Source organism: Manis pentadactyla, chromosome 2 (assembly GCF_030020395.1).
Source record: "Manis pentadactyla isolate mManPen7 chromosome 2, mManPen7.hap1, whole genome shotgun sequence".
In the NCBI taxonomy this organism is placed as follows: domain Eukaryota; kingdom Metazoa; phylum Chordata; class Mammalia; order Pholidota; family Manidae; genus Manis; species Manis pentadactyla.
This window is the reverse complement of record NC_080020.1, coordinates 150,819,011-150,844,973: the sequence shown is the minus strand read 5'-3', so window position 1 is coordinate 150,844,973 and position 25,963 is coordinate 150,819,011. Positions and strand designations below refer to the sequence as shown.

The following is a 25,963-nucleotide window of genomic DNA, read 5'->3' as shown; positions in this document are numbered from 1 at the left end:
TTTATTTGGAAGTGACATGAATGTAAAAAGAAAAAAAGGTTACCCATCTGAAGATAACCACAGCTTTAAGGATGTATGTATGTGTACATGTATGCAGGCACATCATATTTATTTTGCTTTTTGCATTTATCATTATGTCATAGGAATGTTACTATATATTTTTTAAGTTTTTATTTTGAAATAATTGCAGACTCACAGGAAATTGCAAAAATATGTAGGGAGAGTTGCCACATACTCTTCACCCAGTTTCTCTTAATGGTGATATGTTTCTTAACTACAGGAAACAGTTAGGAAAACAGCCCCATTACTATGTATATGGGGATAGTTCTTTGCAGGGTTATAATACTACATCTGTGTGGCCACCATCACAGTTGAGATACAGATCTGTTCCAACACCACAAAGCTTTCTCGTGCTGCCCCTTTAGAATCACACCTACCTTTCTGTCCCCCACCATCTCTAACCTCTGGAAGCCATTAATCTATTTTCCACCTCTAAAATTTTAGTATTTCAAGAATGTTATATAAATGGGATCATCAGTATGTGACCCTTGGAGATTGGTAGTTTTCACATGCATAATTACCTTGGGATCCATCCAAGGATATTAACATTTTTCAGACTCTTGATGCCTGTGACCAAATTACTTTTCCCCAAAGTGTGCATACGTATCTTGCACCACCAGCCATTTAGAGACTAAGATAAGAGGTTTACCTAAATCACAAGCTGAATAATAAATGTGTAACTAGCTTTCTGCAAAAGCCACCTTCATGTCTCATGAGCCCTGTTAGGTCCCAGGTGTACTTAGTTTGGTGTGTATGATCTAATGTTACCTTGTTTTTGTGCTGCCCACTGGGACCAATAGAACTGGAGGCAAAATGTTGCAGTGCAATGGTGGCCAGGAGACCTGTGCATGCTTTGATCTGTGGCATTTCTAAATTTTTGTTGGCTACCTCAGAGAGGCTGATCCCTGGAAGAAAATTTTGAAAGTGAGAGAACCAAAAGAGCATATCTGAGAGGAAAAGTGGCTGACTGGGATGTGCATGCCACTGACATATAGCCCACAATGGTAACAAACTACTGGGAGCACCATCTTCAGGATTGACTGGATGTTTAAATTAAATCAACTGATTTTGGACTTTGTTGTATCATTAGTGATATTGATCAGTTAACCTCAGGAGTGAAAATTTAATCCAAAAGGCATCTCATCCACATAGGACAAAGTTCTCCGATTTTAGTATTAACAACAGAAACATTTTGGCCAAAAGTGCCACTGTCTTGCTATCATGTGTTCAGTGTCATAAGCATCCCACTCCCCTCACAGGACATACTACTCACCAGTCCAGAGACATGCAGTAGGTTCTCACCTGCCAGCACTGGAGCCAGCTGGGGAAAACTGACCAACTCTACAGGCAGCCAAAATCCAGAGCAGAACCTGGCAAGCTCAAGTCAGGGTCCCCAGCAGCAGAGTAGGCAGGACAGGGTCCTGCATACCATAGTTCTCAACAGAATTGTGTATCTTCTTTGTAAGCCTAGGAGATCCATTTGGACTAGAATGGGGAAATTGGACTAAGGAGTTAGGGTTTCTGGCTCGGCTCATGCAAGTTATTGCGACATGCTTTGTTGAAGGTCAGCTATGTTGGGGGACTGCAGTGAGCAAAGGGAACAAGTCAGAAAAGACGACATCAATAGACACAACCACCTTGACCTCATCTCCTCTGATGTTAATTAAGGTTTGGCAGAAATCAGCAATGAGACATGCTCACCATTGCTTGGACCCACACTCAGGACTGAGGTGATCCCAGTCCCTCTAAAATGACTGGGTTTTATATTACCTGACAAACATCTTATAAAGTACCACAGATGTTGGTACAACAAATGTGGAAGCAAGAAATCAGGAACTTAGTCATCAGAGTGAGAAAAAATATTCACAATACCTATAGCTGACAGAGGATTCATATATAGAATGTATAAAGAACCCCTAAAAATCAATAAGAAAAAAAATCAGACATCTGAATATGAAAAAGGGCAAAAGACTTCAATGGAAACTCTACAAAAGAGAAAACCAAATGTCCAATAATAAATGAAAAAGTGCTGAACTTCCTTAGTAATCAAGGAAATGAAAATCAAGAGACAGGGCAATACCATTACACATCCACCAGAATGGCTAAAAAGCAAAAGAAAAGTATCGGTTGTTGGAGTAAGAAATTACACCTTCCTTTACTCACTGCTCGCTGAATACATCTGCACTCCAAATGGGTAGGTTCTCCCTACCAAGCACTTCTCCAGCTCTCTGGTAGACACCAAGTGGGTGTCCTACAATTTAAATCAGTTCTGAGACTATCAACCTGGAATTAGCAACAGACCCCACAGATTAAGGGTTCAGTCCCACAAGATTGCCTCCCACCTCCCTGCCCTCAACTAACTGCAAGTCCTGGTTGTTATTTGGGCTTTTGACCAACTGGCTATAAATCAGAGGTTCCTATGACCCCTTTTTTGACTTCAGTAATCTGCTAGGATGGCTCAGGAAAACAATTTACTTACTATTGCTTATTTATTACAAAGGATATTTCAAGGTATACGAATGAACAGCCATGTGGAAGAGATGCATAGGGCAAAGCCTGTGGGGACGGGTGCAGAGCTCCTATGCCTTACCCAGCAACAGCCCCCTTCCAGCTCCTCCATGTGTGCACCAGCCTGGGAAGTTCTCCAAAATCTGTCCTTCTGGGTTTTTATGGAGGCTCCATTATGCTGGCATGGTTGATTAAATCATTGGCCATTGGCAATTAATCCAACCCCCATTCCCTCTTCCCTCCCTGAGGTTGGGACTGATGCCAACGCTCTAACCACAGGATTAGTTCCCCTGAAAAACAGCCTGTCCTTATAGGCTCTCTGAAAGTCAGCTCATTAACACAAACTCAGGTGTGGTTGAGCTCCAAGGGTTTTAGGAGCTCTGTGCCAGGAATAGGGACAAAGACCAAATATATATTTCATATGATACATTGCCAGAACACAGTTGGTGACTATGTTATATACTGCTGAGGGAAATAAACAAGTTAGTACAACCACTGTGGACAGCTGTTTGGCAGAATTTACTGAAGCCGAATGGCCACATACTCTTTGACCCAGCAGTTCTACTCCTGTGTATATAGCTAAGAAAACAATCAATGTTTATGTCTACAAAAAGAGACTGACTTGAATGTTCATAGCTGCTCTATTCATTATAGCCCCAAACTGGAAACCACCTAAATGCCCATCAACAATAGAAAGGGCAAAGATATTCTTGTACACTCATGCAACGGACTACTGTTAAGTTGTACCACAAACTGGGGGGCTTAAAGAAAAAACCCAGAAGTTTATTCTCTCATAGTTTTGGAGGCTAGAAGTCTGAAATCAAGGCACCAGCAGGGACATGCTTTAGGCATCTTTGAGAGCATCGTTGGCTGCCTGTTGCAGCTTCTGTGGGCTCCATCTGGTCTTGGGGCAGAGTCACTCCACTTGCTGCCTCTGTCATCACATGGCCATTTGTCCTCATACTTTGGTATGAGCTCTCCATACCGTTTATTTTCTTTTGTGTTCTGAGCTCCCTGGGGTTCTAGCAGCCATCTGAGAGATGATGAAACATCCTGCCTCAAACCAAAGGTACCACTCACTCTTTGTTCTGGGTTGTTGCTCACCCTCTCCCACAAACTCCTATCTTGAGTTCTAACCCCCTGTTGGAATGAAACTGTACTTGTACAGGGTCTTTAAAGAAGTAATTGAGTTAAAGTGAAGTCACCAAGGTGGGCCCTGATCCACTCTGATAGGTGTCCTTATAAGAAGAGATTAGGACACAGATACACAGAGGGAAGGCCATGTGAAGATACAGGGGGAAGATGGACATCTACCAGTCAAGGGGAGAGGTCTCAGAAGATACTGATCCTGATGACACCTTGATCTTGGGACTTTAGGGCTCCAGACTGTGAGAGATACATTCTTGTTGTTCAAGCCACCCAGTCTGTGGTACTTTGTTACAGAAGCCCTAGCAACAAATACACATTTCAGGCTACCTTGGAAGGGAAATCCCTTACTGTAATGTGCTCCCCCCCCCCCCAAAAAAAGAGTAGAGGAGGAAAAGCATGAGAAGTTCTACAAAAGGATGAAAATGGAATATTGAAGCAAACCTCTGGCGAGACTGTAGCTAGTAACTCAGCAAGGAAGCAGCAAATGAAAGGGAAAGATTCAAGAGCGACATCACAAGGTCAAATTTCCAGCAGCCGCACTGCATCACTCTCGTCTGAACCCCAACTGTGAGGTTTTCTCTCCAAAGAGAGAAGCAAAAACCAACGGGGATTAAAGGAATAGAAAAACTGTAAAAGCCAGACATAGACACAAGAACTCACAAAATATAGCAACTGGAGGACCCTTTGTGTGGAGAGAATAGTGCTCTCTGCCTCCCTGACCCTTGCCAATACTGTATCAGTATAATATAGTTACAATGATATATATATAATACATATAATGACATTTAAAGAGCATTATATAGTTACTATGACAGCAAGGTTAAATTGTGTCCTTATACCTGGTCTACTGAGAGGGATAGATGTGATCCATTTTAGAAAGAATTTGAAACAGTTTCAATGGGATGTTTTGATTATATGGTAAACGCAGTTATCAAGATGAGGTGATTCTCCAGTGGGGGCTCTAGCCTGCCCTGACGGTTACTGTGGGGCTGACCAAGAGGACACCAAGCTCCCCAATGCTGGTGGAGAATCTACAGGCAGAGATGAGGTGGGTATGAAAGAGAATAACCAAGACATATACTCAGGAGAGCTTAGGGCCTCCACTGGGTTGAATAGTGTCTCCCCAAAATTCACATCCACCTGGAACCTCAGAATGTGACCTTATTTAGAAATGGGGTCTCTGCAGATATAATTAAGTTGACGTCATTCTGGATTAGGGTGGGCTCTAAATCCAATGACTCTTGTCCTCACAAGAAGGCCATGTGAAACACAGACACACGGAATAATGAGACTGCAGAGCCAGAGCCTGGAATGGCGCAGCTACAAGCACAGGGCTGTCAGAGACTGCTGGTAACCACCAGAACCTAGGAGGAGACAAGGAACGACTGTCCCCTCGAGCTTTTAGAGGCAGCATAGCTCTGCTGAGACCTTCCTTTTGTTACTGGCTAATGCACTGAGCAGCTCAAAAGTCTGTTTTGACCCATTTCTATTTCGAGACCCTAAGGTTTCTAAAGCACCCAATGTCTTGTAAGGTTGTTTTTAAGAGACGCAGTCACTAACTCTTCTAAACCAGCCTGGCCCACTCCACAGGACTGATACCTGTGCAGACGGACCAAGAGGCAGGGAGAAATGTATTTGCCACATTATCATAGTAAAATCCCCACTCGGGGGGAAGCTGTAACAGGAATCTAGGCACAACATATATGTAGAAACATGATTGGCTAGTGTGCCCATGCTGACTTCACTCTCTCTGCATGTAATGACAAAACTTTCCCTTTTAAATATTCATTTCCGCGACTCAAAATAAAAGGAACCTGCTTTCCCTTGCTCAGCAGGAGGCTTGGCTTTGAAAAGTTATTTTCTATGGTCTCCATATTTGCTGTAAATAAAATTTCCTCTGAGTGACAGCTACTTCTGGTGAAGCCTTTTGATTTCAGCTATTAATCTTAAAAGTAAAACTCTCAGTTATTTTACGAGCAAAATGAGTCTATTCAGGAATAGCAAAGAACTGCAATTAGTAACAAAAAAGCTATGATAAACCCACAAGTAAGTCTGGAGAACAAAGGAGAGGAGGGGAGTTCCATGTATTTTGGCTGCTCATTGGCTGAGTTGTAACAGTTTCTCACTGGCTGGGCTGTTGCTAGGGGAGGCAGAAACTCTTCCCTTCTCCTACTGGGGTGGTAAAGTAGCCAAAATAGAATGAGTTGTTACCAGCCCTCTGTCTCTTCCTATGGCGTCTAGGACCGACCAGGAGAGGTGGGTGTGAGAGCTCTCCCTGAAGGCCTTCCCACACCTTGTCTGTGAGGCTTTCCTTTTATCAATTTTCACACAACTCACCAAGAAACAAACTCATGTCAGGCTGGTAAAACACTTTTGGACTTTTGTTAGCCTCCGGGATTGTGAAAGCACACATTTTGGTTGTGTAAAGCAACCTACTTTGTGGTTATTTGTTACCAGAGATCTGCTAAAAAATAAAATTCAACCAAGTAAATTTGAAGATCTAATTGGCTTTATTAAACGATTCATGAATGGAGCAGCATCTCCCCTAGCAAGTAGAGAACCTCCAAAGGGCTACAGAAAGGGGGAGGTTAATTTAAAGACAAGACAAGTCATAAGCAAAACAAGATTATTTCTGGTGAGGTCTTCTTCAACTGGGGACAAAAGAGTCTTAGTAGGTGAATTACCTCATCTTTCTTGAGAGGATGGAGAAGGCACATGTGACATTATCTTACTGATGCTGTGTGGGTAAAATTGTAATATTTCCAGAATATCTTGCCTGGCCTTAGTGCATTTGCATTCTCAGGGGTGGAGAGAAGTATGGCTTTAGTGCATTTACAGGTCAATAAGCTTTCCTGAGGGTGGAGAGAAGTTCATCTCCATATCAATGGGTAATTACCTGGGCAGTGGAGGGCTTATCTGGACCTAGGAGGTGAGAAGAAGAGCTGGTTTTTGCTTCTGCAAGTAGGAGAGAGAGAGAGAAGGCGTTGGACTGCAGTTTTGTAGGCAATAAAAGGATTTTAAACTTTATTTCTCCCTTTGACTGATTTCGGTTTTAGAGGTATTTTGCCCCTGTGAGACAGGGACGATGGATGTAGTCAGAGTAGGGTGAGGGCCTCTTGAAAAAGCAGGGCAGAGTATTTCCAGTCAGAGCAATGTAACAAGGTGCAAAGAAGTCCCTGTCGAAACTCTGTGTTAAGCATTATGCAAAATCAAGGTCACACTAATTCTCTAGGGTAAAGATACCAGACTAGGAGTATAAACGTCTTCAGTGAGATCAGTTAAAGGTCAAAAGGCCAAGGTTGCTCTTGGCCTGCACACATAAAGAAGGGTATCTCAGCATAACCTGTGACTTCACTGTAAATAGCCCTAGCAAAGAGACAACAACCCAGCTCACCCTGAGGGCAGAGCAGGTGGTACAAGTTCACCCCTAAGCCTTTTTTCACATTCCCCCAAATCCTCAGTTGCCTATAAAACCCCTAGACAACGCACCATCATGGACTCTCCTTTCCCCCAGGAGCTCTCTCCTTTTACTTTATGTCTAAATAAAAGCCTGTACCTTGCCCTCCTACCTTGAGTGTTTGCAAAGATCATTCTTTGGCTCCATGAACAAGAACCTCGGCATAACCGGGATTTCCTCTCCCAGGACTTACATGCTGACTTGAATATTCTTGACTGACCACATTCCTGGGGGACACTACATTTCTGGGGAATGTTGAAACTGCAGTTTGGTTAGATATTAAGTCCTGGTATGATGACTTGGCCTCGCAAAAGTGACCCCATGCTGGTCCTGTGTTTTTCTTTTTAACAGTATTATTTCTTTTTGTGAGAGAGGATAACATAATGTTCAAATATTTTGAAACATCTTTAAAAAAATAGTAAAACCTATATATGCTTTTGTTTATATTTATTATACATACTATATATATGGTTTATAATAGATACACATATATATGTGTAAGATAAATTCCAATAAATTTCTATCGAAGTAAGCAGGCGAAGAGAAGCAACAAAGGGCCAGGTAGTTTATTTGAATGCCACCCCTGGGTGATGTTCCCTGGTCTGAAACACAGGCCAGGGAAGTCACACCCAGCAGGGCAGGTAGCAAGTTTTTAAAGAAGGCAGGGGGAGGGAGAGCAAAGGTGTACATTGGCGCAAGGATTGGCTCGTCTAGGGTACGTGGGGGTCTCTCATTGGCCTTTAGCCAGGTACTGGAAAGTTACCACTAATCCTTTAGCTTGGGGGAAGGGCTCTAGTTGGGAGGGTTATCCCATCAGGCTCTGTCTGTTGGTCTCTTCACCTCTTTTGGTGAGGCCTGAGCTTGTCCATCAGGCTCACCCCTTCCCCTGATGCCTGCAGCCTAACAATATGTGCTTGCTAAAACAAATAGACCCCACCAGGTAAATGGTTTAACAAAATAAAGTGTATTAAGTATAGTAAAAAGTAAAACATTAAGAGTACTTTTGAGCTAATTCTAATCAGTTTCCCAAGAGCCCAAGTATTAACAAATTTGCTGCTATGAAGAATGTTAATTGGCAGGACCTTGCTTAGAGGGCACTGTGGCAGTAAAGGGGAAAGCCTTCATAATTTGCATACCCGGTGTCCCAGAGATTTCTCTTCTGTCAGTTTTACTTTAGAAATAACGTGATTTCCCGAAGTAATTCTTAAGCTGCTAGCATTTGTAGCGCTGGCTGGATTTCCCAAATTTGTCTCGTGGGAATCGCTGGTGAACTCCCTGTAGCAGGGAGAGGGGTTCTCAGGTCAGAGTGCGCATTAGTTGGAGTCGCCAAGGCAGGTGTTTTTGTATTGTTTTTTAACAGGAGTCACCTCTGGGGGTACGAAGCAAGCCCTAGTATCTACAAGGCTTCCTGGGGGCTTCCACCACAGCCACAGCCCAGATTCAGCACCCTGGGGCAGACTAAGTAAAAAGTTGCACAACTTTTGTTTGGTGTTTATTGTAGATATTTTCCCGTTAAGATAACCATGTACAGAAAGCTCAAGTGCAATATAATTCCATTTTTGCAGAAAAGTGTGACTGGAACTTAACCTTGTAAGAAATGTGATCATTCATTGCATTAAAATTTTTACCATTACTGTCATGTATGTTACATTAAAAATAGTGGAATCTGAGATGCATTTTTCCAGACAATAACGTAGCCCACATTTAATGACGCCGGCTAGTGACAGGCCCTGTTCTGGGAGCGCCTAGGCCCGCTCGCCTGGGCGTACAGCCCACACAGGCCGACCATCGCGTTGCAGGACCTCCGCAACCCGAGACACCAGCTCCGCTGCTCTCCCGCAGGCCCTGCCCCATTTCCGGCTTCTTCACCCCGCCCACAGGAGTCCCCGGATCTTCTCCCTGGCTTCGCTCCAGCAGCCTCGCTTCCCTGCGGGCAGCCCTCTTTTCCGCGGCCGTCTGGCTTCCTGCCGCGTTTTGTTTGCGACGCTGTCGTGTAACGGCGCGCTTTCCGGCCGCGGGGACGGAGCCCACGACTGGGCCACTGCGGCCGGAAGAGAGGTCAGGCGAGTGAGGTTGATGCCCGGCGGCGGGGCAAGTGCGGCGTCTGGCCGGCTTCTCACCGCCGCGGAGCAAAGGGGGGTCCGGGAATCGGCGGGGTCGGCGTCCAGGAGCGGCCCAGCGGGTTTCGGCTCCGGCGGCAGAGGCGGCGCAGGCGGCCCCGGGCCGGGGAGTGGAGGCCCGGGGGGCCCCGCGGGCAGAATGAGCCTGACCCCGAAAGAGCTCTCGAGCCTGCTGAGCATCATTTCAGAGGAGGCGGGCGGCGGCAGCACCTTCGAGGGCCTGTCCACCGCCTTCCACCACTACTTCAGCAAGGCCGACCACTTCCGTCTGGGCTCGGTGCTCGTCATGCTGCTGCAGCAACCAGACCTGCTGCCCAGCGCGGCGCAGCGCCTCACGGCGCTCTACCTGCTCTGGGAGATGTACCGCACCGAGCCGCTCGCCGCCAACCCCTTCGCCGCCAGCTTCGCGCACCTGCTCAACCCCGCGCCGCCCGCCCGCGGCGGCCAGGAGCCCGACCGGCCGCCGCTCTCAGGTACGCGCCGGGGGCGAGCCGCTCCTGCCGCGGCAGCCTTTCCCGCCCGAGGCCAGTTGGGCCTTATCAGTGGATTCGGCTGTTTTCCACCTGCGCTTCTGGGATTCAACCGCTTGAAATGGTCTCTGTTGAAATAACGGCGGCCCCCTACCCCCGTCCGCAAAGTATGGATAACTGGTAGTTTAATCACAAATTTATGGCACCGAAAATTACTCCTCCCAGCAGTGCAGGTTGTCAAATCATGCAGCTGGGTGTGGGGCTTGACATTTTAGTACCTCAAATGAAGTTTGTTCTTGCAAAGCTGGTCTGAGGTGTGTGAAGTTGTAACTAATGACCGCTGGGCCTGCCCCCGGTTTTAAGTCTCAGGCGAATAAATAGAAGTCATTATTCATGACCCGAAGAGGTTGGGCGGAAATACACATTAAACAGCGTTTAAGGGCCTGGCAGCCACCTTCGTTAATCTTTTCTTGGATAAGAAGATGGAACAGAGGATAGGAGGTAGTCTCAAACTCCCGGCCTGGGTTAGAAAACGCATTGCGTGCACCATGGTGAGATCCCATCAGTGGGTTTCCATGCGAGGCTTTTATTTATTTTTAACTAAAACACGAGATGCTTTAGGAGACTTACTTACCTCCAAGAGAGGAAAGGCACAGGAGATGGTGATGAGAGAGAAGGGTACTTGAGGACTTAGACAAGAACCAGGGTAGTCGGGGAAGCAGGTCGTTTGCGGTGGGAAACAGCTTGATGTTACCGTGCTTAACCAGTGGGGAAAAGGGCACGTGACTATAGGTTCGGACCACTTACTCAGAGTCGGAAGGTTAAGGCAGCAGATTTTGAGGTAACATCAGAGAGTTACTTGGTGGCACAGGAGGGCTTCTCTATTTTAAGTAGTTAGTGTTACCTGCCTGGCAACCCCTTTGCATCTAAAGCATCTTCTGGTTGGTTTCTTGCACTGTCCTTGTCTAAGAGGGGCGGCTTTTATGTTGTATGAGATGCTCTTTCGTACAAGTACTGAACCAGGCTTTCAGGAAATTTGAGAATGCCTAGAAAGTAAACATGACATAGGTGTGTGGCACCCTAGGGGGCCGTCAGCAGAGGGTGTGGGCAGTGTGGGATTTAGGTCAGAGGGACATTTGGATTCTGAAGGACAGGTTAAGCAAAGAAACAATTAATGTCATTCTCAGATGCAGTGAGTTTAAACCTAGATCTAGGTCACAGACGGCATCATAGACACAAAAGTGCAAAGGAAGGAATCCATGGATTGGTTATTTTACCTCTTTGCCTCTGTTTTTTAATCTGTAAAATGCCGATAATTCCTAGCTGGTAGAATTATTCAGGAAAATTACAAGTACTACCTATTATCCTCATTACTTTTGTTAAAGTAGGTAAGGTTGGTGCTTGATACACAGCAGAGGGAATGAGTGCTGTGAGCATCTAAGAGTGTATTTAAAAAAAATGTTTCAGATGATTCTGATGCAGAGCCAGGGCCAAGAATGTATGTGGAATTAAATAAGATGGCTACCTTGCACTCAAGAAGCTTGTAGTCTAGCTGGAGAGACATAAACATAGTTAAACATAGTTTTAACAGTATCAAAAGGGCTGTACTAAATGTCACATTCATGCAAAATCCTTGGTAGCACAGGAAAAACTACCTGTGTAGCAGGAGAATTTCTCAGAGTGATGTTTTTGCTGTGGTCTTGACTAGACATGAGGGTGTGGTGGAAAGGGAAGGGTGTGGCCCTGCCAGGTTTTCGCAAAGAAATGGGTGTTTTGGATGTTCTGAAATCAAGAATTCTGACAGATTTCGTGCAACTGGAGTGTATTAGATTAGAGGGGAGTTCAAGAAATGAGATTAGGGTCATGACCGACCACAAGAAAGTCAGGACCAGATCATGAAGGGCCCAGTAGTGGTGTAGGAGTGGGTTTAATTCTGTGTGAACAGGTTAAGAATGTGAGCAAACATGGACCTGGCAATTTAACAGTACTAAGTGGTAGAGTGGAGTGCAGGTGGTAGGAGGGCAGCTAGGGAAATTGGGAAGGCTGTCCTGTAGTCCAGCAAGAGAGGGGGAGAGGGGACGGAGACCAGGGAACGGAGTCTGCCAACATTGCTGTTCTAGGATAGATGAGGCTGGGTGAGCAACTGAATATGGGATGAAAGGAAGCAAACCTTGAACACTGGGAGTTCTGTAGCTGCATGTGTATTGAAGCAGGAATGTGAAGGGTATTTGTGTTGCTAGGGATTGCTTCCCCTTCTCTTCAACTTCTGCAGTTGCTGGTAGAGAAGAAAGAAAAGCAGTTCTGAGCAAGTTTTTGTTTGGTTTTGGCTTTTGCAGGAATGGAAATACTAGAAAACAGAATTTTTAATCCTTACATAAATCTTAAGTTTTATTGATAATGCCAAAACTCATAAAATTTCAAATGTATATTTGCATTAACTGAACTAAGTTTGTTTTTAAAGATACATGAGTTGAGATGGCAACTAGTATATGGCAAATAAAATGCTAATTTTACCAGATTCAAGTTAATTTTTAAAAATAACCATTAGAGAAATCGTTGTACATTTTTGTTCACAGGATTTTTACCTCCTATAACTCCACCAGAAAAGTTTTTTCTTTCCCAGCTGATGCTGGCACCCCCAAGGGAACTCTTCAAAAAGACGCCTCGACAGATTGCGCTGATGGATGTCGGAAACATGGGCCAGTCTGTGGACATTAGTGGGCTTCAGCTGGCTTTGGCTGGTAAGGAGGAATTGGTGGTGTGGATGTTCCTGTGTGGTAGCATTAAGCCTTTTTATTGAGGTACTCCACTTAAAATAAAGCTCTTTTTAACTGTGCTAAAAGGTTAGTGTCTTCTGTGAAAAGCGTAGCTTCAGTACTGGGTCCTTGCTAATGTGACTTATAAATTCATCTCAAGTTTACTGACTGAATTGATTGCCTTTCCAGTTTAAGAAGAATGCTGGATAGGATTTAGTCTGTTTTGAACTTTTTTTCTGATGTCAGTTCTACTCAAAGTGATGTATAGATTCAGTGTAATCCCAACAATGTGTTTTTTAGAAATAGAAAAAAAATCCATTATAAAATTCACATGAATTCTTAAGGGACCCCAAATAGCCAAAACAACATTCTGTTGACATCCTTATTGAAGACCATTGGACCATATAAGGGTTTATTTCTGGGCTCTCTATTCTGTATCATTGGTTTATATGTCTCTCTTCCAGTGCCACACTTTTGATTATGACAGCTTTGTTGTAAATTTTGAAATCAGGAAACATGAAACCTCCACTTAGTTCTTCTGTTTCAATATTGTTTTGGCACCTGTGTTACACATATAAGCAAAGGAATGGGTGCTCTTGAAGGAAAAGTGTGTCGTGATAGAAAACAGGAAACATTCTTTTATTGGGTGGTCAGAGTGAGCCTCTGAGCAGTGAAGGATAAGAAGAGGTACCTTTTGCTTGCCTGCTTTAGCAAAAATAACAGATTTGTGAGTCTTACCACTTGAGAGTGATTCATAGGGAATTCTAATACATAGCTACGTATGTGAACCTTTGACCTTGTGATTAACTGAGCTGCAGTACTAATTTTGCTTGAGAGCCCCATCCTCTTTAGAGTTAATGCATTTGAATAAGGTGACCTCTTTCAATAGACAACTTTTTCCTTCGAGCATTTTGAACCTCACTTTTCAACTACTGAGTATTAACAGTATAACAATGGTTATTTTCTAAAACCAAGAGAAATCTTTTTAAGACTTCTAAGATTGAAGGTACACAAAAGTACTTATTAGCTATTAGTGCTACATCCAGTCTATTAACAGAAATAAAATGGTATCTCCTTAACTAAAGGTAGTGTGAAAACTGGGTACAGAGGTGAGAGGCAGTTCAGTCATCTTCAGGAGCACTGTATACTCAAGAGGGTAGCTTTGTGTGCAGGCCAGTGACAGTCAAGCCTGACCTCCCTTTCAACTGGGTGATGACTTGAGTCAGCCTTTGAGAAAGTTTTAAACCGTATCAAGCTCAGAAAGGAATATGTGACTAGAGTTAGGTTTGAGAAGCTTGGCAAAGTGGCTACTAGACTTGCTGCTTATAGACCCTTCCTCAGACTGAAATGTCTTAATCCATTCATTTTCACAAGTGCCAAAAAAAACCCAGAACACCTGTCTTCCCCCGAGCTAGCTGCACAGATGTCTCTGCAGAGGCCTGGCATTCAGATATCTTACCCCGGAGGCATGGACCAAAAATGTATTGATGGATGATGCCATTGCATTTTCTTAACTTTAAGAAAAACTAGCAGTAAAAAAACGTAAGTAACTAGAAGGGGCAGAGTTTCACCCAATAACAGTGACAGTATCTCGTCAGCAGTTTTATTAAAAATTCCTGACAAACGTGCACTTTTTTGTTTATGACACAATATGCCCATTAAAATTATTTTTCTATATCTTGGTCTTTCTGTACGTAAGCAATCTGCGATGACAAAATGGCATCTTGGGATAATTGTAATTAGCATTTTTCTTACTGAATGAGGTTGAACATCTTGTATGTCTAAGGCATCTTTCATAACTGGCCATTTTTCCATTGGATTAATGGTCTTTTATTAACATTGGTAGCTCTTTAGGTAATCAGCAATTAGCCCTCTGTTTTTAGAATTATAGAATCTGAAATGGTACTTCATGAAACATACGTGCACATTTTAAGGAATTTTCATAAATGAGTCTAAAGCAACCACCATCGAGGTTAAGAAATGGAGTATTTTCAGCACCTTGATATTCCATGTGTCTCCCTGTTGCTGCTGCCCACCCCTCCACCCCACCACTATCCTGACTTTTCTGATAATCACTGACAGTTTACCTTATCGTCCTCTCTCCTGAACATGCTTGTAGTTTAACTTTGCATATGGAATCATACCATGTTAATTTTTTTGTACTTTCTGGGTATCATTTGAGAGAAATCCATGTTGGTGACATGTCACTGGGGTGGTGGCTTTTCATTGCTGTTGTCTAGTCATACAGTGGAAGGCCAAGTTTGCTGAGTTCTTTATCCATTCTACTGCTGATGAGCATGCTGTTGCTGTGAACATTCTTGTACATTCTCCTGGCGTACATGTGGAAGTTTTTCTTAGAGGGAAGAGAAACTTCACCAGGTCATGGCAGATCACTTTCCAAAGTTGCTGTGCCATTTTCCATCCTCAGTGGCAACGTGAAGGCTAACCTAACTTCACCCTCCTCCTCTGCATCTGATGATGTCAGCTTGTTAATTTTTGCCAGTCTGGTGGGTGTGTAATAGTATCGTGTGTTTTAACTGATTTTTCCCTGGTTCCTAATGCGATTGAACATCTTTTTCAGATGTTTATTGGCCAGTCAGGCTTTTTAAAATAAAATGCTAGTTGAAGTCATTAGTTCATTTTTTTCCTTTTAAAAAAATGATTTGTGGGAATGTAAACTAGTTCAACCATTGTGGAAAGCATTATGGAGGTTCCTCAAAAAACTAAAAATAGAAATACCATTTGACCCAGGAATTCCACTCCTAGGAATTTACCCGAAGAACACAGCAGCCCAGTTTGAAAAAGACAGATGCACCCCTATGTTTATTGCAGCACTATTTACAATAGCCAAGAAATGGAAGCAACCTAAGTGTCCATCAGTAGATGAATGGATAAAGAAGAGGTGGTACATATACACAATGGAATATTATTCAGCCATAAGAAGAAAACAAATCCTACCATTTGCAACAACATGGATGGAGCTAGAGGGTATTATGCTCAGTGAAATAAGCCAGGCGGAGAAAGACAAGTACCAAATTATTTCACTCACCTGTGGAGTATAAGAACAGAGAAAAAAACTGAAGGAACAAAACAGCAGCAGAATCACAGAACCCAAGAATGGACTAACAGTTACCAAGGGGAAAGGGACTGGGGAGGGTGGGTGGGAAGGGAGGGATAAGGGGGGAAACTGGGCATTATGATTAGCACCCATAATGTAGAGGGGGGACACGGGAAAGGCAGTATACACAGAGAAGACAAGTAATGATTTTATAGTATCTTACTACGCTGATGGACAGTGACTGTAATGGGGTATGTGGGGGGCACTTGATAATGGGGGGAGTCTAGTAACCATAATGTTCAAGTACATTAATGATATAAAAAAAAATGATTTGTAGGAATTCTGAAAAAAAAGTATATATTTTGGATCTGGCCCTTTGTTTATATATGTTGTAGATGCCCTCAATTTCAAAGTGTCTCCTATTTTAACCTTTTTCAGAACGGCAGTCTGAATTGCCCACTCAAAGTAAGGCTAGCTTTCCTAGTATTCTCAGTGACCCAGACCCGGATTCTTCTAATTCTGGCTTTGACAGCTCAGTTGCCTCTCAGATCACAGAAGCTTTAGTCAGTGGACCAAAGCCACCAATTGAAAGTAAGTATATATAATTTTATACACTCAGTTTTATTTTATCAGCATCCTGAGACTTTTTCTGAGACATGTTATATTATATCCCTGTAATCAGCATACCTGAAGATAGAAATACTCTGATTTTACTGAAGTGAGTCTATTTTTGTAGCTTATCACCTTACTTGTAGTTTTATACCTCTTTATTAATCTTATCTCTATCATTATCTTCTCCATCGTAAAGTTCTACTGATCCTACAGCTCTTAATTTGCTTTAATTCAAAGGAGAACACCTATTGAACTTGAAATACCATAGCTGCATCTTTTGGTTTTATAGGCTTCTCTGTGGTCTTAATGACAAAGGCATGCTTTCTAATTAGGGGTAAGAACATGTAATCCAGAGGATGGTGTCATTATGAGTTAAAAACTTACACTGTGACATTTTATGCTATTTACAGTAGATCTTTGGCATAAATGGGTTTAGTGTTTGAAGTCTCAGCTAGTCACAGTGTGCCAGAAGGTTCGTGGCACATACATACTGGTTTTAATACTTGCTTAGGCACAACTCTGACTTGCATAGGTCACAGGAAGGTGTATGCAATGCAATCAGTCAGATACTGAGTCTAAATGCTAAGGCATCCCTTTCCTTCCTGATAAAGAACTTTCTCTTATCATATAAGCAGGCTGCTCATGAAGTGTTAAAAACTTTATTGTAAATGGTGTGAAAAGAGATTCAGGTGCCAGTTCTGGTGATATACGTGAAGAGACAGTATAGTTTAAGATAAAGTAGTGAGTCTCATCCAGAAAACAGACATTTTCAGTCAACTAGAGTATAATCTCAAATTGGCAGGAGTTAGGATATGACTCAAATAAGCCCATTTGAGGCCCTATGTGGAAACCAGAGTGAAGTATGAAATGTGTTCAGCAGAAGTTCCTAACAGCATTCATTTCAGTGGGTTTATAATTTAGGGATCAATCTTGTTCCATAAAATAGTTGAAACATTGAGTCATTTCATTTTCCTGTTGAATTTTTACTGAACATGGTGAATTTAGGTGTGGATTTAGGGGTTAATGAAAGTCTCCAGAATCATTTGAGAATGTTTTAAGTCAGTCATACCTCTTTTTCTCCATGTAATTTGCCACTTCAGGTTATAAGATACAAGATAAAACTAGTACTAATTACAGCAGTCTCTGAACTAAAAAAAATAGTGGTAATAAGGATAGCATAAGTGAGATCAAATAGAACTTCATTTTTTCCATAAAAAGACTTTACCAACATAGTAAGTTGTGCCCTTTTGCTATTGAGTGCTGATGGTGCTTGAATTAAAAGTTGGCAGATTGTGGTCAGGATTTCCTTTCTTTTCTCCATAGATTGAGTCTCTTGCATAGTAACAATATACAGGTTTCCCCTGCTATCCAAAAGTGGAGAGTTCCTATGAAATGTTTTGTAATGGCTGAAATGGTATAAAGGGAAGAAGCAATTACCATTGATTTGTACGGAAAAATTTTAGAGCCTCCCCACCCAAAAAATAACATCTTAGACTTTCCTGATACACTAGGACACATTTTGCTAATGGACACATGAAGTAAATTGAGATAAAGCACGGATGCTCCCAGACACAGCTGAAAGCTCTGTGGGCTTGGTGCTGAGATGCTCGTCCCAGGGAAGGAGCTTGGTGGGGCCCCTATCACTTCTTGAGGTGAGCCTTGCAAAACCAGTGTTGAGTGCTGTTTTTTCCCCTTTTTATAAAACTGAAAACCCTTTGAGATTTCTTTTGATTATAGAGAAAACAAGTATTGGTCTTTCACAAAAACAAAGTGACATATAATACAAACTTTCAAAATTGGGGGGATGCTTGTCCTCAGGGTTTCATTTTCTTGTTTTCTGAGTAAAACCCTGACTTTCTATATCATTTCTGCTTCTGATTTTGAACTCAAGACAGTTCTGTTACCCTTATAAGCAGTGTTCATGTACTTCATTAGGGGAGATGTGTGTGCGAGGTATACAGATCATACAGGTGTGAGCTTCCTGATAGAAACAGTCAAGTATTTCTGCTCTCATTCATTACAGGCCATTTCCGGCCAGAGTTTATTCGTCCACCACCTCCACTCCACATTTGTGAGGATGAACTGGCTTGGCTGAATCCCACAGAGCCGGACCATGCGATCCAGTGGGATAAATCAATGTGTGTGAAGAATAGCACTGGTGTAGAGATCAAGCGAATAATGGCCAAAGCCTTCAAAAGCCCCTTATCGTCTCCTCAACAAACACAGGTGTATATTTATTGTAAACATTTTCTTATCTTTAATCCATCAAGCGTTTATTTTTGTTTTCATAAAGTGATGAATGACTGATAAACTGATACTGTCAACAGGAGCCAGCAGTGGGAAGGTTTCTATATCTCTGCAGCTGTGTTCTGCTCCGATTCTGGTCCTTGTACTGGGTGGGCAAGAAGTCTGATGACTAAAAATGGACCAGCTTTTGTTTGGGATCAGTTTGACTCTGGGAGAAGAGGGATAGGATGGCTCTCACTTTTTTTCTGCTTTGCCCCTGCTCTGTGCCAGCTAGGCACTTTCCATACATTGTTACATTGAAGCGGGACAGTAACTCTACTGAGTGTCAGCAGAATTAATAACATTTATTGGAGGAGGGAAGTGCCAGCCCCCATCACCCAGCTGGTTAGTGGTGGGTTAAGAGATTCAGAACAGCCCCTGCTGCTTAACCCTGGTGGAGTTGGGGGTGGGAGGTAGGGACACCCTTTGGTGGTTTGTTTGGTGAATTTTAGTTTTTGAACTTTCACATTAGAACTTGTCAGATAACATCGCCAATACAGTTTACTACCCAAACATTATTTTTCCAAGTCAAAAAATAGCTATGTTCTTAATTCACTTTGTTTACTAAACCATCCTAAAACACAGTCTACTGTGGTAAATACTAGTATAGCAGGGAGAAGAGCATAGAAATGTTTAAAGAAGTACCTGTTTGGCAGAAACACTTTTTGAGGAGCTCTACTTGAATCACCAAGTGTGAGTGACTGGACTGTAAGATGCTGGGAGCTGATGGGCTGCAGCCGGCCAGACCTCCCTCCTCCCGCCCTCTCCTCACTGGCATTTCTGTTCACCTCAGGAGGGCCCATTTCTAATGTTCTCTGTGGTCTGTGCATTTTGGGAGAACTAGTTGGTAATGAAGATTACTTTTGGTTATAACAGATGACAGGACAAAAAGCCTACGAAGGACTTAAGGATATTGCTACAATCCAGATAGTATTTATTGAGTCCAGTTTAATACCCAGGGGACTCACTATAAACTGTCCTGAAGGTGTTTGCATTTTAGTATCTTTACAATTCAAATTAAATTAAAAAGATCAAGACGACATCATCATGGGTTTGAGGGAAGAAATGTGTGAAGTTGATTTAGTGCAGGTAATTTTATAGCTTTTTGTATGAAGTACTTGTTTTCATATGCAGGAATTTGACTCAACTTCCCTCTCTTTAAAAAATTTGATTGTATTTAGCTCCTTGGTGAATTGGAAAAAGACCCCAAACTTGTTTATCACATCGGCCTCACTCCAGCCAAACTTCCTGACCTAGTGGAGAACAACCCTCTGGTCGCTATAGAAATGTTGCTGAAGTTAATGCAGTCAAGCCAGATCACTGAGTATTTCTCGGTCTTGGTCAATATGGACATGTCTTTACATTCAATGGAAGTTGTAAACCGGTAAGTTTCTATACTTGGTCAAATGTGGGGGGTTTAAAGATCCTGATTAAATGGCCAGGAGGAAATAAGTAGCAACAAATTTTTTTCCTGATGTTGTTAGCCTGAGAAAACTCACTAATGTGAGCCTTAGCATTCACTGCATGTGAATTCAGCATCTACTAGTAAAAACTCTGAAGGATTGAGTTCTCCTAATGTATGTAGTTGTATATTCTTTACCCCTGCACAAATACAGACATACTTTATTGTTTATTAATGACTAATAGCTATTTCATGGGAAAGTATGGGTGTGAAGAGCTGAGAGAAATCTGGGAATATTGGTCTAGAATTCCTGGCACTTTTCTCTGGGCCTTTATGACTCACTCTTTTGTAATTCCCTTCTGCCTTCTGGCTCAGGCTCTCCCCTTTCTACCAACATGCACTTTCTTGTCCTGAAGCTGCATCCTTTTTGAGGCCTTCTGACTGGCCACGCTCTGCAGGCTCACCTCTTCCCCTTCTCTACGTTCTTGGAGCAGTTACTGTCTTTACTGGGTATCTGGTCCTTAGTTCAAGAATAACTGCATCTTTTTTTTTTTTAATCAATACAATTTTTTCTGGAGAGTAATTTCAATTGCTTTTTGTCCCCGTCAACCCTGCCCCTGCCCTTAGTGTGAAACAAACCTGTGGACACACACAAATCTCAGATGACTACAGCAGCCTATGGTAACAGTTACTTTGAGCAGTAGTTCCCCATTGCCTTATAGAAAAAAGTTATGAAGTCAAGTTTGGTAGTCATTTCTTTTGGAAATGCATACCATATGTTAACATAGCCCACCTTTATCTGGGCATGGAATTCCCACCCCACCTTTTTCTCTTTTCTTTCAGTCTTCCATAGATTCTTTTGGAAAATACCAGCCTTCCTCTACAAGATTGAACTGATGTGACCGCCACCATACCTTTGATATACATTCTAACTAGGTCTTTCCCACCATGTTCCCAAATATGCCATCCTAATCCCCCACTCCAAGCTTTTGCTAAGATTATTTACTGAGTTATAAGGAACCCTTTTCTGCCTAAGTTACTTGCCGTTTTATGGCTTTTCCCAAGTTTTTTCACTTACATTACTCTTTTTGAAAACCCTTCAGACACATGGCCTTGCATAACACTTAGGTGTAAAGTAATTGGGGTTTAGTAAATGTTACTTAAAATAACAGAATAATTGCCAAGATTATTAGAGCTTAGAAGTTAATTATGAATTATGATTTAGCCAAGAACGGAGACATGGTGCTCAAAAAAAAATTAGTATGAGGTATTGTGTATAATGCTAAGTATAGACTTAAAAAATGCCAAGTGTCATTTATTAACAAGTGGGTATGACTCTTAGGTTTATTTGTATATTTAAAACTAGGTAACTGGATCACATACCAGAAATTTTCACTAAATGACCAAAGGAAATTTTGCATTTTATGGTCGTTTTTTAATGTTAGCAAAATCAACAGGCCTAACTTTCTAACCTTATGAAACAGACTAACTACAGCTGTTGATCTACCTCCTGAATTTATTCACCTCTATATATCAAATTGCATCTCTACTTGTGAGCAAATTAAAGATAAATATATGCAGGTAAGTAATAGAAATTTTTGTAAATTTTATGAAACACATGCCAAGAAAATGGGCACACTAAAATTTGTTCTTTCTTTTTCAGAATCGTTTGGTGCGTCTTGTGTGTGTCTTTCTCCAATCTTTGATCCGTAACAAAATTATCAATGTGCAGGACTTGTTTATAGAAGTGCAGGCATTCTGTATTGAATTCAGTAGGATACGAGAAGCTGCTGGTCTTTTCCGGTTGTTGAAGACATTGGATACTGGGGAGACACCTTCTGAGACCAAAATGTCAAAGTAATACCTCATCAGAACCTACCCCGCCCTCCCACCCCCAGTCATTGTTCAGCTGTACTGTTATTTAATTTTTAAAACTGTTAGAATTCCAAGTGGATTGTGTGGTTTAATACATATAAACAACACTTTATGTACTTTAAGCACAGTTTTCTTTTCTGGATGACTTTTCCTTTAGATAAATTTTTGTTAAGAACTTAGAAAAATGTCTTTTAGGTGGTTTGCTGATGATTAGCCTAGAGGAATGGTTATACCCCAAAAAATTACTGCAAAAAAGTAGATGAGGTCTTTAACACTAAAAAGCAAAGTGCCTGTTTTTGTTTAAAACACAAATTACAGGCTTTTTTTAAGTCAAGAATCTAGTTTTCCTTAAGTTCCAATGTTGAAAATATTTGATTAGAGTAAATTGAGACATTCTTAAGAATTTGTCACACTGCCCTTCAGGTGAAAGCAATTCAGTTTTTGAATCAAGTGGCAAACAGGTTTGATCCTTGCATCCATTTATGTGTGTAGCTCTTCTCGTTAAGCAGTTTGAACCAAGGGACATACTTTAACTTTATTCTTTCTTGTCATGAGGACTTACAGAATAAATTTCTTGGGCCTCTTATAAATATGGGAATTCTTAGAAACCTTTTTGAGACTGTAATAGCTGGCAGTTTTCTGGTTTTTTTCCTCTTAACATGTTCCTTAGTTCTTCGGTTGTTAGTCTGAGCTAGTTATTTTTTTGTTTTCAGGAAAAATGTCAATGCATTGGGAGGGAATAACCCCCTGACAAACTGTCATGTAAAATTGCTTGCTGAGTGGGCTATCTGCACCTGCTGCCTGTGGTAGGGAAGATGACCTGTAGGAGAGGGAGAGTGAGGTAGGATCATGTGGGCTGTGTTACCCTCATTTAACGTTGGACAACAGTGCCTTACATTAAAGTTTTTTAATGAACTCTAATACATGATGTATTTTTTTACTTGAAAAAGATCATGAAAAATTCATTTACTGAGATACTTCAAAAACATTCTTTATAGGAAAATAATCCTTCAACAAGAACTACTTTTCAACTTCTTAGCAAAAGTTAAAGGAAACCAAGCCTATTGGTTTTAAGATGAGCAGAAGTTCCAATCTTGTAATACTGGTGAAAGAGCCCTACTTCTAGATGTATAAAAGATGTTGTACCTTAGGTATTCTGAAAGCAAGGGATTTGTACATACATTTGCTTTAAGGAAGTAAGGATCAAAGCCAATGTAACAGGAATGCTTTTTATATACCTTAAGTGATGGCAGCAACCTTGATTTCTCTCAATGCCTAAAAGTTGACGTTGCTGTTACATACTATCCCTGGGAAAGAAATAGTTCTTAGCCAAATACCCTGCCATTCCAGAAAGTTTCATCCACTGCCACTGTTGGAAGCAGCCTAACTTTAGGCTCCAAGACTTACTGATCTGATACGCTGAACTCCTCCTGGCCAATGGCATTGCCTCATGTTGAATGAAGCTTATCTAACATGAATTTTCTCTTACCACAGCCTCAAGCTTAGAACAGTACACAACACTTCAGCACCACACTTGGGGGCCACTTTAAACTGGAATCATGCGAAGAAAAAAAAACGCAAAATTTTGGAAAATGCAGCACTAAATACACCACGGAAAGGACATGTGTTGGCAGTTTGAGAGCTGAAACAAGGCAGAGTGTCCTCTTGTTCAACCTCGACCAGAACATGGGTCAAGTGACTGACTCAGTGTCCACCCCGTGGTGTGTGTCCACAAATGACTACAAAGCCCCCCACGTGCTGACGGTGGGCTCACAGGTTTCAGGCAAATCTGCACATGTTGAGATTGACTACTGCTCATCACTTGAGGATCATAGAATTGTGTTTACCTGAAAGAGGAACTTTCAAATTTGTTTTAAATAAACAGCTTACAAAGAAAAGTAGTTACAGTTAGAGAACATTTTATAAAAAACAAAAGTCAAGATTACATTTACACCAGAAAAAGGTTCTTCATTTAACATGTTTAAAAGTAGAGGAAAGTTTACCTGAAATAAAATAAAATTAATTATAATCCTGGGATTCAATAACTGCAATCGATTTTTAAGTATAATCAGATGAGTTCAATTGTCAAAAAAGACATTCTGAATTCTCTGGATTTTCTAGTTTCAGCTTGAAGCTTTAATATCTTCAGATCACCTGTTAAAAAGAAGATGGCACTAAGTAACGGTAGAAAGAGAACTTAAAAAATATCTGGGATCCTAAAATATATTAAATAATTCTCTTTAATAGTGTTTAAACACTTTAAAAAGAAATGGTATCACTATTCTTAGACTCCATATACATTTTCACATAATTTTAAGGAGCGTCTACCACTGTTTATACATTTTGTAATGATTCATATTCCCATGGAGAATTTCCCCTATTTTAAATGCTATTCTGAATGGTAACATTGAAGATAACATTTTCAAGGGTACTGAAAATTAATGCATGGGAAGAACTTAACATATTCATTAAAATTCTCACTCTCTACCAAAAACCTTTTGCTGATTTCATTTTCTATCTGGCCTTTTTGTGCAATCACTTAACCAGGAATCCAAGACACCTCCACAAGCACTTAAATATAATCCTGGGGCTGAAGAACCACAACCAGCCCCTAGATGGTGTCAGGGTTCCCAGGTTTCTCATTAGCCCATAATGTACAACAAATTCACTACTCGGCAGAAAGAATGGATTGACTATTAACTTAAAACTAATGTAATATAAATACTTCCAGTTTACAACTTACTTTATACTTTGCTGATCTCTAGGTGGACAGCCAATTAAGACATTTTAGAAATTTCACTTAGTATTTTACTGGAAGTGCAATGCTTATGTTTTTAAAATATCAAAAACTTAACTGGGAAAGGCATAGGTGGCTTTTCTGATTGGTTGTTGTATCACAGAAGCATTACATGTTACGCCAAATATAGCTTTGGTTCAGGCCAAACATGCTGTGCTTTGTAAATCACATAGAGTTTACACAGAGCTCGAAGAAGCTGCTTGACTAAAACACAATTGTCTCAAGTTCCAGTCAGTAATACACATGTACTACAGTCTCCCCCTTCATTAAGCAAATGAACTTAAATGTGCTTAAAAGAAGAGACTGCTGCCATGCGAAGCTTTCTTACCAGGGAATTTCATTGCAGTGGGAACACACCTGTTCTTGAAGGTCTATTACTGTTTTTATGTACATTCTAAAGTATACAGAGAGGTATTTACTACTTTAAGCCCCAGTGTTGTCCAAGGGTCACTGAGTGTTTTTATTAAAAATACTTGGGCTCTCTTTGGGTATGCTTTCTGGAAGCTTCCCAAGCCAGGACGCTCCAGTCCTGATGCTGCTGAGGTCAGACTGGTGGTTTCGCTTCAGGAGGTTTTGTCATCGTGCACCACACAGAGAGCAAACTGCTGCCGGACACACTGCAATTCGGCCTTTTATTGTCATCATTCCTCAGCAGCTACAGGGAGCAATCTTTCAGGAAAGAATCTGTGTTTTCAAGAGCCCTAAAAATGCAGTATGCTAAGAAGTATTACCTGTGGGAGGTGCGGTGTTTTTGCACCTCTCCTTCAGACCCTTGTGGTTTTCTGACAGGAAGCCAGGAGCCGCACCCAAGCAGGCCAGCAGGCTAGAGTGCTTCACGTTCCTGGACACACTGGCTCTTTAACATGCCTGCGACTTTTAAAGTTAAAAAAAAATACTTTTTCTACCTCACTGGTGAACAAACAGCTTTTATGACACTCATTAGAAGGAAAATGACCACTGCCATAAATAATATAACCAGCCTTAATTCAATTCTCTTATTTTAAGGAGAGCTGTATTATGATAGTAGCTGATAAAGAAATCACACTCCTGTAATTATCAAAAACTACCTTGATTTGCCAAAGTATTATCATTAAGAGTCAGCTTCAGTAGCTGCTGGCAAGAATTACTAATTAAAGCACTTCCCCCTAATATGTTTCCTAAAATACTAAAAGCAAACAATCTACTTGATACAGACTCAAGGACATATTTTCCTATTCGCAATGAACCACAGAAGGCAAATTTCAAAGATTATGGCTATTAAGGAAACTTCCTTTGAGGATGTCTGTGAAAATGAGAGCACAAAGACAAATATCCTATTTCAATAGCTCCTCAAATTGAATCTGGCTGCAGGGTTTACTTCAGTAAAACTGTTTACTCACTAAATATTTCACCAGAAGTAGCTAGAAGCAAAGT

The 25,963-nt window shown here is 41.5% G+C and overlaps 1 protein-coding gene, 1 long non-coding RNA gene and 1 other non-coding gene across 4 annotated transcripts; 1 reads left to right on the top strand and 2 right to left on the bottom strand.

The window, feature by feature from the left end:
• The first annotated feature begins 9,101 nt into the window (after positions 1 to 9,101).
• Positions 9,102 to 22,674, top strand: CNOT11 (CCR4-NOT transcription complex subunit 11). 2 transcript variants are annotated; one of them, XM_036881418.2, is made up of 7 exons: positions 9,105 to 9,767; positions 12,341 to 12,505; positions 16,017 to 16,169; positions 18,214 to 18,416; positions 19,658 to 19,860; positions 21,363 to 21,459; positions 21,542 to 22,674. In XM_036881418.2, the coding sequence occupies exons 1-7, from the start codon at positions 9,251 to 9,253 to the stop codon at positions 21,737 to 21,739; spliced, it is 1,536 nt and encodes a 511-aa protein (XP_036737313.1). In that variant the 5' UTR covers positions 9,105 to 9,250; the 3' UTR covers positions 21,740 to 22,674. The 2 variants fall into 2 exon arrangements, with proteins under 2 accessions (XP_036737314.1, XP_036737313.1); XM_036881419.2 differs by lacking the exon at positions 21,363 to 21,459 and having other exon boundaries at positions 9,102 to 9,767.
• Positions 22,675 to 23,655: 981 nt separating this feature from the next.
• Positions 23,656 to 25,275, bottom strand: LOC130682535 (uncharacterized). The gene is made up of 2 exons (XR_008995728.1): positions 24,879 to 25,275; positions 23,656 to 23,907 (listed from the first exon to the last, which is right to left on the bottom strand). It is a non-coding gene; the product is annotated as an uncharacterized LOC130682535 (long non-coding RNA).
• LOC118910370 (small nucleolar RNA SNORD89) lies at positions 25,088 to 25,203 on the bottom strand. Its single transcript, XR_005023932.1, has one exon. It is a non-coding gene; the product is annotated as a small nucleolar RNA SNORD89 (small nucleolar RNA).
• Positions 25,276 to 25,963: the final 688 nt, after the last annotated feature.